The sequence below is a fragment of the Mercenaria mercenaria genome, chromosome 14, assembly GCF_021730395.1.
Source record: "Mercenaria mercenaria strain notata chromosome 14, MADL_Memer_1, whole genome shotgun sequence".
NCBI lineage: Eukaryota > Metazoa > Mollusca > Bivalvia > Venerida > Veneridae > Mercenaria > Mercenaria mercenaria.
In genome coordinates, this window is record NC_069374.1 from 76,348,001 (window position 1) to 76,364,494 (window position 16,494).

Genomic DNA, 16,494 nt, shown 5'->3' on the forward strand with positions numbered 1-16,494 from the left:
AAACTTCTATAAGATAATCCTTTCGTTGCAGAATTTTCTATTTTATTAGGATATGAAAATCAGTTCATTAAATTGTTATGAATTTTAGGAAGAAGCTCTGCGCATTCTGGCCTTTCTTAATCAAACAATACAGTTATATTTAACGTAAGCATAAATTTTACATGTAGGGTACAATTATGCAAAATTCTGCCGAAAAGTAAATTTTGAGACGGACCTGTAAGGAAAATTAGTTTTTACTTGGTGTCTAAACAGTTTTTATCTTCTGATACAAATATACCTGATAGTTTTCTTATACATATGTTCAACAGTCAAAACTGAGTTCGACATTAATGGGCCATGGGAAATTCAACATAGATAACAATATGCTCCATGTTGGTTATAAAACTGGAACTCGAACAGCAAGATTGTGACGAACTATACAGGTATAATTTATGAAACAGTTAGCAGGTATTAATTTTATTTGTTTTAATAGTGAAAACTTTTTTTTAGTACAACCGAAACTTCAAATACGTATGTCAAAAATTAGTAGAGTAGTTTACGTTTATATTTTAAATTGGTCATTTCGCTACATAATCTCTAATTAATGGTTATGGCATGGTAACTGTCATGGAACTTCAGCAATCCTGGACGGCCTGTGGTTTTCCAAAAGTTCCATTTTGTTATTGTTTCGTTTAGATAAAATAGGCAAATACGCTATTACAAGGAGCTGAGAGGCTATGTATTTTTTTCATATTTGGAGGAGAAAAAACGATATTGTAATAAAAAGACGTGAAACAATTTTCAATTTATCTTGGATTAGCTTTAGACAAAAACTTTAAATACATGATTACGTAGCATCAAACGAAGACAAAAGTCAGATACACCGCTTTTGAACACAACAGATTTAAGGCGAACATGATTCGTATATATTTCCCCTAAATGCACTTTACTTTAAGATGCTATTTGTCTTTTAGCGCAATTATAATTTCAGCTACGTTATTCGAGCGACATAATGGTGTTAGCAGAAACATAAAAAGTTTTTGAAGATAGTAGAACTATGAAACAGATTTTAGATTCGCATTTATCATTTAAATTGGTAATTTGATCTAAAAACCTAGTACAAAGAAGAGCTTTAAAGCAAAGTACAGTTGATCATGAAATCCTCCTTATTAATGTTTTATCAAACAGTTTTACATATTCTGAATATATTTTTCTTGCAATAATAACACACTTCTTCTTTTAACAGTCGACAAAACATGGCGTCAAATCCGCTAATTCTGATATTTGTGACCATATTCCTGACAGTCTATGCTCTTCCTACAGCATTTGCCAATGGTGGACAAGGTTGCTATGCGCCACCGATGGTCTACGGATCAGAATGCAGGTATCAAGTTTAAGTAAAGGTTTCGCGTGCCAAAATCCACTATACCTGCAGATAAATCTTGTTAGAGAGTTAACTAGTTTTATTTTAATAATTCAATCTTGCTTAGGGGAATTTCTACTGTTTTTTTTTCAAAATCCTTCATTAGTCGCCGGTAGAAACCGGCGACTATATCTGATACGCTTTAGGATTCTGCAGCTGTTAGGAGAAGTTATTAAATTGTAACAATGAAAAAATGATATTGTAAATAAAAGAAAAACAAGGCAGTTAATGAAAGGCTTACATAAAGGAATTAGGAGCTGAAAATTGCATAAGATTTTTTATTATTTTCAAAAGATAGCTTTTTAGGAATATAGGAAACATGCATAATGAACTTATCCCTATATACCGTATCAATAGCCCTATCACGTGATCTGAAACAGGTAAACATTCTCACTACACTGCAGAGAGAATGCCTTTACAATGGGTTAACCGCAGTTAATCTATTTCTTATCACTTGCTAATAAATAAACAATTAGACCCTCAACCTACACAGAATCATCTAGAGATAATTTCAGAAATGGCCTCTAGTAGTTCTTTGAATTGCAGTAAAAATTAACCGATGCGTTTGTTTGTAAAACAGAAAATAAATTCCTTCTAAAACCAAAATGTTGTCGAAGTCAGATGAAAAAATATGAATAACCACATACATTGTCTAAAAGAATCAAACGTCGTACTTTCATTTAAACAATTGAAATTTAATTAAAATTTTGTGTGTTATTTACTAGTTAATCTTTGCAATGTGTACATGTGGTATGTATATAAACACACTCACTGGCTTTTACCTGTTTCGGATCACGTGATAAATTTTGTCGATACGGAGTATATCATTAAATTTCGTGATTTTTTACCTTACTGAAAATTAAGTACTCTGGCGATTTGATGCTCTGCATCAAAATTTTACTTGTTATGTTTGAGATGCTTAGGAGAAATAATAAAGGCTGTGACTTTTAGCCAAAACTTAAGTCCAAGTCATAAAAGTAAAGTTTAGGTCCTCCGTAAATTGTTGTTTTCATCCAATATACATGTATATGGCATGTGCTGTTTAATGAGATAACATTTCCCTTTGACAAATATTTCAGCATTTATAAATTATTCATAACATCAGTCTTTAATTAATGGAAAAAGTCAATTGCGCTGTCATGAAAAAACTAGCTTTTCCATTTATTCAATACTGAATACTTTTGCACATAACATTTGTTTCAGTGAATATTCTACTGTTAAAGATTTATGTATAATTCGACCGAAACGGATTTGAAACTACCCAAGGGGTATTCTAATACCACCAAATATAATTGACTAGTTTCTATATTGCAAGTTCAACATTTTGACAGGGGTGGACACAAGTATATTTTGCGAAACGCAGATGTTTCTGTGTGTATTTGCACTAAGCGCGTATTGTCAACTATGCATTGCATTTTGCTCAACAATGCTACCTTTTGTTCCATAGAATGTCATCTGGTTTGATACAATCCTTGTTATTATTGCATATATACGTAATAGATATAAACTACAGTAACTGTCAATTAGAGCGGACGCTGTGGTCTAGCAGTAACACCGTTTAACTATGAAACTAGGGATCGTTAGTTCGAGACCCCGCTTCTCCAACTAAAAATTACTAACATTGGGATAAGAGTCCAGTGTATGGGTGCTTTACACCTGGCACGCTAAAGAATCAGGGATGCTTCTGGAACTGGAGCATCTTCTGTATCTTGAAATATCCTCCCACTAAAATTACTAACAGTCTTCTAGAGGAGTCGCTTGTATGGGTTACCTCTGGCGACTATAAATAAACTTATATACAAACACACTACTGTCAATTGCATGAAAACATATTACTGTTATCAAGCTGTTTATAAAGTCAAATGTAACACTCTTACCTGTTCTATTTCAAAGAATTAAAGTATGTAGATATCATGAATGCCAAACAAACGTCAGATCTAATTGATGTATTGGGATAAATTTACAAAATTCTTTGTTGAATCATCATTCTATTTTATGTTGATCACCAAACTTGTAAAAAACTTTGTTTACAATCAAAATGTCTTAATTTCCAAATAATCAGTTAAATCTCCACATTCTTTAGTAGCTGGATCATTTTACTGCCTGAAATGTCTGCTACTTCCAACGTATCAAACACCTCATTGTCCATTTTGTGCAGATACATGTGTTAAATCACATACTTTCTTTTATTAAAATGTTCTGCCACATGACTAAATTGTGCAATATAATTGCTTTTCCGAAACAAAACGGATATCCGAATATTATTACAATCATGGCTTATCAAGCACTTTAAAGGTAAAGCGACGAAATGAAACACTACCTGCAGATAACGTATAAGCGTGTAAATATCAAACAGAACATAACTTATAATCGCGAATGCCATTTAATTTTTCCAAATGATTTTATTTTATTATTTTCGTTGATAAACGAGACACCTATTTTAATTTATGATGTTTGATGTGGACGCAGTGATAATTATGTTTTTTTTTTCTCTTAACACCTCAGTGTTTTATAGGTTTATGGCATTTATGTTAGTTTAAGTTTTGATTTTGTTACAACACGGCCTGTAAATACTGACTCCCTCTCTTTATGAGTGAGTTGAAAAGGGCCAAATGACACTCCGTCGGCGGCGTTAATGACCTGAACTATAGGAGAAATGTTAACAAAGAGGGTCAGTTAATTTTTTAGTTGATGTAAAAAATATAAAATATTTGTTTCTAACAACAACATCAACAACAACAACAAAAATTGGCAAAGTAGTTCCTCTCAGAAATGGTTATACTTTTTATGCATAAAGGTAGGTTTACAGTACAGAGCGAAAGCATTTCTTTACATGGGAACTTTTGAAAATCATGAAATGAAACTGGTTCAAACCAAATGTGGGGATGTAGTATATTTCGCCCCTAATTTATACAAATCAGATATGTTATCTTTAGAAAATGCGTGGTACTAACTTACAGCCATATCTTTTAGTCATCTTCTTTCATATTTCTTCATTCAAACTAAGCTACTGTATTAACATGTCCGTACATAAGACTTTCAGTAAAACTGAAGTATGACTTAAGACACAACAAAGCAATATTGAAAGTAAAAGCGTAATTAATTTTAAGAATCAATGGAATTTGTAATCGCCAATCCAATTCCAATTCCAAAATCCATAAGCCTTTGTGATCAATTGTGAAATTCTGATTACAGGAAAAATATCATATACAACTAATGAGTGCCATTTGACCTGTAACAGTAAATACAAGAAGAACAAGTGTCTCCAATAACAGTTAACTTGATTAAAGCTATACACTGAAATTAAATGTGCATTGGCACCGCATCTGGTTCTTAGCGCCACCTTTATAATTCTGCCATCTCCCTTCTCCTCTTGATCACAAATGTATAAGGACGGATGAAAGCTGTCGACAAATGACGTAGGCTGTACAATTACAGACATACTTTTCAACAAGATCCGTACGATGACTTTTAGATTTTTAACGTGCAAAAACTAGGGCGAAGTATATTATAACTTGTTTACCTTTTGTTTGAACTGGTCCCATTTCATAGTTTCAAAAGTTTGTTTTTATTTTTTCGTATAGTTCCTGTCAATAGGACTGCCTCGGATGTATTATTGACTATTTTCCAACACACCTCCATAAAGAGATTGAACTGGTGCTTACAGACCACTCGCATTTTTATGTAGAAGATACCACTACTGCGGATGCGGAAAAATGTTTTCTTTGCAAAACTCAAACTTCTGCGTTTCTTATGGCAAAGAAAACCTTATTGGGTATATAAATATATAAATATTTGTTGAATATATTGGTTAAAACGTCCGCTCTGCCTCAATAAAGTAGATATTACTGTTGCCCAACACTTACTTAAGAACTGTGCAACGTTCTGATGTATATCTTTCAGGGACGAATCATTCCTATCTAGTGGTCCAGGACTCGACGTTCAATATACGATCAACGTAAAGGAAAACACACAGCTATGCTGCAAAGCCTTGTCATGCAGACATAGTTGCAGTTTTGTCGATATCGGATGTGGTAGCGGGAGTTGGCATTCCACCACTTTACCTTGGGGTTATAGCCCTTCTTTCGTGCGGGTTAAATGTAAAGGTAACCCGTTGGGATCTTCCTTTACATTTGGGTACCAATAACTTCATAACGATAAGATAAAGTGACCTATTTGACTTCTCTTGAAAACGATATGTAGTTGTTACAAATTTGATCGTTTTTGTCCTTTAATTGCTACTGAATTTGAAATTAAAGCATCTAAAAGAAATATGAACTTTTATTGATTATTCATTGGTTGGTGTATCATATCAAGATAATGGTGTCTTGTGAAGAAGACGGAAGAGAATTTTATGTAATCTTAATTGTCGTACTTTTGAGTGTTACATATTAACAGAATCCTGTATTTTCAGGACAGCAATAAAGTCCAAATCAAGTTATATATTCCTTCAAAACTCTCATAGTAATCATGGTAATGGCCTCAGTGAATACCGGTACTTAGTCAACGTTGCTACATGATCAAATCCAAAGAGTCCAGGAGATTGCTCCCGCATTTAATCATATTAAAGAAGTGGGAAAATATCAGTATAAAAGTGAAGTAATATTAAGTTATTTTGTTTGCCTAATGCTAAAAATTAAGGTTCATCTACAAACATTAGGTAGGGTAGTCTTATACCTGCTCGGTTGTGTATCTTGCAGAATGTATGATTACTTTGGAGACGTAATTTGTTTGTTTGTTTGTTTTGGGTTTAAGGCCGTTTTTCAACAGTCTTTCAGACATGTAACGGCGGGCAATTAACCTAACCAGTGCTCCTGGATTCTGTACCAGTACAAACCTGTTCTCCGCAAGTAACTGCCAACTTCCCCGCATGAATCAGAGGTGGAGGACTAATGATTTCAGACGCAATGTCGTTTATCAAATAGTCACGGAGAACATACGCTCCGCTCGAGGGTCGAACTCACGACCCCGCGATCCGTAGACCAAACCTACTGAGCTAAGCGGAGACGTGACACCCTACGTAACTAACATATATTTTTGAAATATAAGCCGTGAGATGAAATAAAGGGAGACTATTAAGCATGTATTCCCCAAGGCTTATCACGTTGACTTTTCTATTTAACTGTGAGATAATTAATTAATTTAGCTGTAAAGCTAGATGCACTGTCTATTCGCAGCAAAATCTTCCAGAAGCGCTCAAAGCATATCAGATTCTTTGCCTAAAACTGTGTAAAACATTCTATATAGAATTTAGAGTTCCCTTTTAGATTAGTCCTTCCGGCGTTATTAGAATCTCAGCCTTTCTATGTGGGGAAAAATTGATAGGTGCTAGTGCAATTAAGACAAATTATTAAGAATGAAATACACTACTGAAGCAAAGTCTTTGAAAGACAAGACACGAAAATGCTTCTGTTATTTTATCGTAAACCTCGAAAACAGGAGAATTGTCATGCTCAAGACTTTATGCGTGGTTTAACAATTTCTTGCATTACCTTTGCTAAATCAGCCAAATTTAAAAAAGAAAAAAACAATTGGTTACTTGTTTCCTTTATTGCATTTAAGTCTGTGTAATGTTGTTCAATCTAGAGTGTACAATATAATATCATCTAATTAAATTTGACTTATATCTTTAGTTTTATAAGACCATTGGATCTAGGGAAGAATTAAAGTTAAAAGTGTATTTCTTGTTTAAATCAACGACATACAACTATAGACTTATTGGTTTTATCTAGACGATTAATCAAAATTTCATAATGTCTAATAGGTTACATACTTCTTATAAAATAATATGAAAATCGTCGGCGTCAAAATGGAGTTGCCCCAGCGTAAAAAGGGTGCAATTTATGATGTTTAATTCATTATGGACACAAAACTACAGACATTAATATTAGATAGGCTAGATAATCAAAAGTGACGGAGGGCTAAGTCGTTTAAACGTTCTTTTCAACATTCACTATGATAAGCACAGAAGTAGGGGTAATTTAAGGAAGTGCACAAGTTGTGAAATTTGTTGTGAAAATTACACATATGTGTAAACCTACTAATCCAATCTGATCCATAATATGGTTTGCTTAAGATCCTATCAGTATTATATATAGATGTAGTGATACATCACTGCATTTATCTAACCTTTATTTTAGGGACTGACTAGCAATCAAATTTAACTATTAGTTTTGGGGCTTTCATGACATACCATTATACAGAAACGTCTATTTTCAGCAAACAGATTGATGTAAGATCCGGTTTCATCACCGTTGTCATTGATAAAGAAACAAATAAGAGGTCCAATAATGGATGTCGATGCTTTGTTTACTTCAAAAATATTGATTATCCATATGTATATCCTAAATATGCAGCAATATTACCATTATTTAGTAAAGTACTAATTGCTTTTCCAACGTTCCAGTACGGTATCACTATCTAATGATAGAACCAAAATAAATTCTAGACTAAGTGTTTCAAAAGTGTTTACGTGATTACTCTCAACACACCTTTTAACGCAACACTTAGTTTTGCGAACATTTTAGTGGTTGCATGAAGTACATTTCCGCACTCTGTCATAAGTTAAAAAGACATTATTTTCATGAAGAAATATAAAAAAAGAGATGTTATAATTTTACTCACTTTACGACCATGCCTTCTGTTCAACATGACAAAACTTATTTTGTCAAAAAACGAGAATGAAAACTAAATGTTTTACCACATTTTTGAGAAATGAGAAACGTATTCTTGCATAAAAACTACTTTTTTCACTGGATCCGCCCATGTATTAACGGGAGAAAAGTCGTGTGCAAACAAGGCAATTCACGTGCTGTTAACACCAGATTTTTATTTTTGAAATGCTTTGCCAGGGAAATATGTATGTATTTCTGCGCAGACTGATATTTGGCATCTGCATCTTGTTTCTTCCATAATAACCTCTTCTTGTAGCATTATAGACACAATGTAATCCATAGTATGTTTAGCTGTATCAGTTTCCAACCCCAAACGTACTGCCCCCATCAATGTATGCACTAGCTTCTCTTAGAGTTTACTCCCTTTACAAAGCGTCTGTTCAGTTATTGTAAATAACTGTGAATAAATAAGTATCGCGTGTAACTTGTGCTATTGCCTGTTTTTAGGTATTATATTAATGACTTTGTTAGTATCAGTCGGTTTGTTTTTACCTGATTGTTCGCAGAATTCACATAATAAACCTCGAAAGCTAGTCACTAGTTTCGTACTCATCCGTACTCTGTCTGTTCGTACTCAAAATAATTCGAATGTAAAGTTGTTATTCTTAAAATAATTGTGTTCCTGTTTATCAAATTTTTAAGTTATATGCAAAATTATGTGTAATGTAACGTTTATAATAACTAAAAATAAACATAAGATGCTCAAAAACCTTCAAATCACGCTTTTAGTAGTGTTGTTGTTATGTGTGCTCCGGTTATGGATATTTAAAACATGTTTACCGTTTCCAAGAACAACAAGAATGGTAAATAAAAAATGTACCGGAATCGTGAAGTCATCACATATGAAAACAATGCATTTAGTCGTCGTGCAATGTTTTTTTATGCAAGAATAGCGACAATACACGACCTACGGTCTCGGTCACAAACAATCCCGCGGGCTTCTGCAGACGTTAATACACAAAAAAAAAACGTGTATTGTCCCTACAGTAAAACATAGTAGCGTCTGATGGCCCTTTCACTTCGCTTCCATAGAATCAACATTTATTACACGAAATACCTTTTGAAAATATTTCTGAAATGTGTAGCTCTACAGCTCTCAAACTTGAAAATATCTGATATCCGAGGCATATACTGGCACTTCATAAAGGACCTTTTGAACGATTTGGCGAAGCTCCAAAATTCTCTATGTACCCTTGTTCCGTTACGGACTTCTGTCGGATTTGTGTTTATTACGAGAGCAAATGCTTTTTCGTAGATGAAAAGCTGACATGTTGTGCTAAAACCCAGGTATTTTCAAATCGTTAAAGTGCTGAGAATTTTCTCCATTCAGCACAGTAAAGTTTGTTCGCAGACGGGAAGAACCCTACACGTGAACCCGGACAATAAAAGGATGCAAATGCTATTTTCTTTTACCAGTTTAGCCTGTGTACTCTCATTTCCTCTACTTCCGGATAAAACTGATGGTCATCCGATGTCATTTTTGTGTTGTCAAAAACATGCGTTGTGTAAAAATGTGCCGGTGTAACGTTGTAAACTGACACCCATAGAATAATGACCCCCGGTCATTATTTTATATAGAATAGTGACTCCCAGGTCATAATATTATGACCGGGGGGTGGGGGGTCATAATATTATGACTCTCCCACACGTATAACAATAACCCTCGCATAGAATTGTGACCCCCTATAGAATAACGACCTCTAACCCAAACCCTCACCCTAACCCACCTAAGGTACACTTACAACATAAATATCCCCCGCTGATAGGCATCGGAGAATATGGTAATGGCACCCGTGCGTGTGTGTGTCCTTGTGTGCGTCCGTGTAACATTTTTGTGACCGCAACTCCTCATTCATTATTAAACGGATTTGATTCAAACTTTCAGAGATTACTACTACCGATGCCTAGTTGTGCAGGAAGAAAAAAAATGGTTTTGCTGTTCGGGAGTTATGGCTCTTTGTTACTTTTTTCTGTTATATAGTTACCTGCTCACAGTTGGTCTCTGGTCATATGTTGACTCTGCTCACAGTTGGCCTCTGGTCATATGCTGTCTCTGCTCATAGTTGGTGTCTGGTCATATGCTGTCTCAGCTCACAGTTGGTGTCTGGTCATATGCAGTCTCTGCTTACAGTTGGTCTCCAGTCATATGTTGTCTCTGCTCACAGTTGGGTCTCTGGCCATATGCTGTCTCTTCTCACAGTTGGTCTCTGGTCATATGCTGTCTCTTCTCACAGTTGGTCTCTGGTCATATGCTGTCTCTGCTGACAGTTGGTCTCTGATCATATGCTGTCCTTGCTCATAGTTGGTCTCTGGTCATATGCTGTCTCTGCTCATAGTTGGTCTCTAGACATATGGTTCTGGTCATATACTGTTTCTTCTCATAGTTGATCTCTGATTATCGCTGTCTCATCTCTTAGTTGGTCTCCGGTCATAAACTGTTTCTGCTTATATTTGGTCTCTGGTCATATGTTGCCACTCCTCAAAGTTGGTCTCTGATCATATACTGTTTCTGCTTAAAGTTGGTCTCTGGTCATATGTTGCTACTCCTCAAAGTTGGTCTCTGATCATATACTGTTTCTGCTCACAGTTGGTCTCTTGTCATCGCTGTCTCATCTCATAGTTGGTCTCTGGTCATACACTGCTTCTGCTTATAGTTGGTCTCTGGTCATATATTGCCTCATCTCAAAACTGGTCTCTGGTCATATACTGTTTCTGCTTATGGTTGGTCTCTGGTCATTGCTGTCTCATCTCATGATTAGTCTCTGGTCATATACTGTTTCTGCTGACAGTTGGTCTCTGATCATATGCTGTCTCTGTTTACAGTTGGTCTCTGGTCATATGCTCTCCCTGCTCACAGTTAGACTCTTGTCATATGTTGACTCTGCTCACTGTTGGTATCTGGTCATATGCTGTCTCTGCTCATAGTTGGTCTCTGGTCATATGCTATCTCAGCACACAGTTGGTCTCTGGTCATATGCTGTCTCTCCTCAAAGTTGTTCTCCAGTCATATGCTGTCTCTGCTCACAGTTGGTCTTTGGTCATATGCTGACTCTGCTCACAGTTGGTCGCTGTCTCATCTCTTAGTTGGTCTCTGGTCACATACGTTTCCGCAGTTGGTCCCTAGTCATATGCTGTCTCTGATCACAGTTGGTCTCTGTCATATGTTGTCTCTTCTCACAGTTGGCCTCTGGTCATATGCTGTCTCATCTCACAGTTGGTCTCTTGTCATATGCTGCCCCTTCTCACAGTTGGTCTCTGGTCATATGCTGTCTCTGCTCACAGTTAGTCTGTGAGCATATACTGTTTCTGTTGATAGTTGGTCTCTGGTCATTTGTTGCCACTCCTCTTTGGTCTCTGGTCATGTACTGTTTCTTCTAACAGTTGGTCGCTGTCTCATCTCTTAGTTGGTCTCTGGTCATATACGGTTTCTGCCTATATTTGGTCTCTGGTCATATGTTGCCACTCCTCAAAGTTGGTCTCTGGTCATATACTGTTTTTGCTTATAGTTGGTCTCTGGTCATATGCTGTCTCTTATCCGAGTTGGACACTGGTCATACGCTGTTTCTGCTGACAGTTGGTCTTTGGTCATATGCTGTCTCATCTCATAGTTGGTCTCTGGTCATATGCTGTCTCTGCTCACAGTTGGTCTCTTGTCATATGCTGTCTCTGCCTACAGTTGGTCTCTGGTCATATGTTGTCTTAGCTCAGATTTGGTCTCTGATCATATGCTGTCTCTTCTCACAGTTGGTCTCTGGTCATATGCTGTCTCTGCTGACAGTTGGCCTCTGATCATATGCTGTCCTTGCTCACAGTTGGTCTCTGGTGATACTTTGACTCTGCTCACAGTTGGTCTCTGGTCATATGCTGTCTCTGCTCATAGTTGGTCTCTGGTCATGCGCTGTCTCAGCTCACAGTTGGTCTCTGGTCATATGCTGTCTTTGCTCATAGTTGGTCTCTGGTCATGCGCTGTCTCAGCTCACAGTTGGTCTCTGGTCATATGCTGCCTCAGCTCACAGTAAGTTTCAGTCATATTTTTTGTCTTTGCTCGCATTTAGTCTCTGGTCAGATGTTGTCTCTGCTCACATTTGTTCTCTGGTCATATGCTTTCTCTGCTCAAAGTCGTTCTCTGGTCATATTCTGTCTCTGCTCACAGTTGGTCTAATGTCATATGCTGTCTCTGCTCGCATTTTGGTCTCTGGTCATATGCTGTCTCTTCTCATAGTTGTTCTCTGGTCATATGCTGTATCAGCTCAAAGTTGGTCTCTGGTGATATGCCGTCTTTGCTCACTGTTGGTTTGGTCATAATAATTATGCTGTCTCGTCTCATATCTGGTCTCTGGTCATATGCTGTCTCACATTTGGTTTATGTTCATATGCTGTTTCTGCTCATAGGTGATCTCGGCTCACATGTTGTCTTTATCACCCTTTCACTGTATATTTAGTAAAACTTTCAAATGAGACCAGGCTACAGCATATCGTGTTGATGATGTACATCATAGCTTGCGTAGGTAGCGTACAGCATAGCTTGTGGTTGGGGTATAGCAAAGATTTGTGTACAGCAGAGCTTACTGTCACGGTACAGCACAGCTTGTGGGTGGGTTACAGCATAGGATTTTTTGTACAGCAGAGCTTACTGGCATAGTGGAGCATGAATGAGGTACAGCATATTTGTTGAGTTTAGTGCAGCATGCAGTGTGGGTAAAGTTTTTTTGACAACGTCGTACTATACATAAATACATACGTTCAAAATGAGTTTGCAATTATTTCGGATTTTCACGCATGGTTCCATTAAATTGAGCAATTATATTTACATGGTAAGCATTAATCAGACAAGTATCAATTATTAGTAAACTATTTATATAAGGAAGGTTACTTACAAGGTTTACTTAGCATTAAAGTGACATGCATACTAGAAAAATCAGCAGAAACAACAACAACAACAAATATAAGCAATAGAAACACGACAGTGACTTGATTTGATATAGAGTATGTTAGTAATAGGTCAAGTGGGGTGTCAATATTTTATACATAAAATCGGGGGTCATTATTTTATAAGGGGTGTCAATATCTTATAGAAAATTGGTCATTGTTCTATGGGGGTCAGTTTACAACGTTACACCGGTCGTCCTAAGGATATACCAGCTTTGAGCGAATTTATAACAAGTGGCTCATTTAAAGCTACTCGAATACACTTTCGGTTACTATTGTGAACATTTTCATGCATTCATACTCTTTAATATGTAGAACATATCTCTGATGGTCAAAAATAAAAAAAATATGTGAAATCTTGTCATACATGCGTGTTTAGTCAAATTTTGTCATTTTTAACTGAGTTAAAGAGTTAAACCCCCTTTCGAAATACTTGACCATATACGAGTTTGAGTTCATGTCGGAATATTTGTTTTGCATGTCACTTTCAAAAATGCATTTTAAACAAAAGCTTTGTACAATTTGCAATAATGAAAATGTAAGCAAGTTATGTGAAGGTATTATCATATTGAATAAAATGATGTAATTACATTTATTCGAATTTGCTGAATTTTTCATAAATTGATTACAAAGAATAGCGAATGTGTGTAAAATATCAAAAACTGTTATTGTGTTATTTGCCAAAACATAAATGTTGCGTTAGAAGTCATTTTAACAAATATTTTGTACCAGTATAAAGTTATTCAACTTTTAACTTCAATAACCAAGTTCGTTTGCAGAAATTTTGCACCTCAACCCGGTTTACTTTGATAAATGAAGGTAGGTAATATCTAAATTCCAACATGCTTTACTGCTCGTATGTTGTTGTTTTTTAGTCTAACTTTTATGACTGCTTTTTGGCCTACCAATTATCATAATGTATGCTAAATGAAGGTCAGGTTTCAATATCAACCCCTACTCTAACTGAAAGACAACTGTATCTATCAGACATCCTTTTATACCTTGATATAAACAGACAATATAAAAGGTCCTTTATCTCAAAAAAGAGATGAAACAGCTTTCCAAATAGATGTTACGTGTACTTACATGGTACGAAAAGCACTACTGTTAATATTGCACATGAACCGTTATAGTTAGAGCTTTAATAGGAGGTAATAAAAACAATAGATTCCATTAAAAGTTCAAGTATATTCAGCAATATTAAGAAAGTAATTATCAGAAATAGGAATTAACAAGAAATTAATGTATTTTATGTTCATAACGGAAAATGTGGCAGTCACATTATAAACAAAGGCATTATGAGGCTTTAACACAGAACTGTTCACATTGTTCTATCTGGATGTAGCGGTAAAATCACTCGACATGTTGGAATGTTTAACTCGTTTTGACCGACTAAGCTTATAGTAGATCAAACTTCAGAAGTCAATTAAGCATTATTACCATTATTATTATTTTAGCTATGAAAAGAAACAATTTGTTTATAGATATTTCAACGTTTGTGATTTACCTATTCTTATGAACAGATGCGATATGAATTAAAGGCATTCAGCTGAAGGGTTGACGAGTTTACATGTGACGTGTATGGAATAAATACACTATTTGCCTAACGCTTCTGGCTTCCGGATTTTTGTTCATCTGAAAATATACCCATTATATTATACCAAGCATTTTAACAGTTAATTGTCCAGTTTTGATTTGGTCCGTAAGAGTGCACGATAGTCTCTTGTCCCTTGTAATCTCAGTAAAATGTTTGTTCAGAATTTGAAACAGTCTCGGAGAGATCACGCTTAGCCACTCTTCCTGGTTGCATGGTTATTTATAAATACTGCAAATATTTTATTAGTAAATATTAAGCTTCGTAAATAGCACATCTGAAAACCCACTGCCTGATCAAGGAGAGTCTAATAATTCATTGGCTGAAAAATTTGCTGACTTTTTTCATGGCAAAAAAACCCTCAAAAATACGTCAGTCCCTAAGTGAATACCAAAACTTTAATACTCAAGTAAAGGATATATAAAATTAAAACAAATTTACTGAACTGATTCAAGACGAAATGAAAAATCTCATCAATGAACAGAATACTACGTCTTCAGAATTAGATATTTTGCCAACACGTATTCTGAAATCACATGTAGATGAACTTCTCTCTAGTATCACTAAATTGGTGAATCTCTCATTACAAGGTGTTTTCCATGTGAATTATAAACAAGCAGTTGTTAGACCTCTGCTAAAAAGGCGGTCTTGAACTAGAGCTTTCCAATTATCGTCCTGAGAGTAATTTATCATTTCTATAAAAACTTATTGAGAAAGCAGCTCTTAAACAAACATGTAAATCAAAACAGTCTTTAGCCTAAGAACCAGTCTGCATACGGGAAATACCATTCCTGTGAATCAGCGCTACTTCGGTTAGTCAATGATCTTCTAAGTGATATGGAGAAAAAGGAAGTCACAGCCCTTATTGCAACTGACTTAAGTGGACATTTGACACTGTCGACCACGACATTCTTCTAGATGTCATTAAAGCACAATATGGCGTCTGTGATACAGCTCTTCAATGGATAGACCCCTATTTCAGGCCTCGTACTTGTAAGATTAATATCAACAATGTATATTCATCAGACCGCCATCTTGAATGCAGTGTGCCCCAGGGCAGTTGCCTTGGTCCTTGCCTGTATATCACCTATGCTGGAACTCTTTCTGATGTCACTCCAAAATCAGTCTACGGTTTTGCCGAGGATCATATAGCAAATAAAAACTTTCGTCATATATCTGCTTCCGTAGAATCACAAGCGATCGGAGACCTTGAAAGGTGCGCAGTTATAATCAATGACTGGATGAATAGAAACAAATTGAAAATGAACACTGCCAAAACTGAATTTATTATGTTTGGTAGCAGACTTCGATTGGAAAAATGTTTTACAAATTCCATTAACATTGCTGGTGATGATGTCAAACGTGAGAGCACAATTAGATAACTCGGAGCATTTCTTGACGAAACCTTGAACTTTCAAGATCATGTAAATCGCAAATGTTGTACAGCCATGTTGAATTAACTACGAATTAAGAACATCCGAAAATGCTTAACAAAAGCAGCCACTGAAATTTTAGTTTTGTCTCTAGTTATTTTACATCTGGATTATTGCAACGTCATACTGTATGGTATAGCTAACTTTGAGGTGCGTAAGATGCAACGTATTCAAACATGTGCGCAAAACTTGTCCTTAAGGAAATTTGACAGTTCTAAACAAGCATTGTACAGTGTAACTTCCGAAAACCGAACGACCTCCGGACCAGCCTAAAAGTTCGGTTTTTGGAAGTTTCCGGAATTCAGAAGTTTGAAAGTCTGTAGTCAAAGAGGACGAGGTTCACAAAATTTATGTTTTCTTACACGTAGGACGAAGGAGGTTATTGTCCTTTTTAAATTTACAATTTCAAATAAAGAAATTAATCAATTAATTAATCAATTACAAACATTAAGGAAAATATAT

General features: G+C 35.7%; 1 protein-coding gene across 1 annotated transcript; it reads left to right on the forward strand.

Moving 5' to 3' along the window:
- The first annotated feature begins 298 nt into the window (after positions 1-298).
- Positions 299-5,680, forward strand: LOC123526271 (uncharacterized). Its single transcript, XM_045305348.2, has 3 exons — positions 299-422; positions 1,226-1,363; positions 5,306-5,680. The coding sequence occupies exons 1-3, from the start codon at positions 370-372 to the stop codon at positions 5,547-5,549; spliced, it is 435 nt and encodes a 144-aa protein (XP_045161283.2). The 5' UTR covers positions 299-369; the 3' UTR covers positions 5,550-5,680.
- The last annotated feature ends 10,814 nt before the right edge of the window (positions 5,681-16,494 follow it).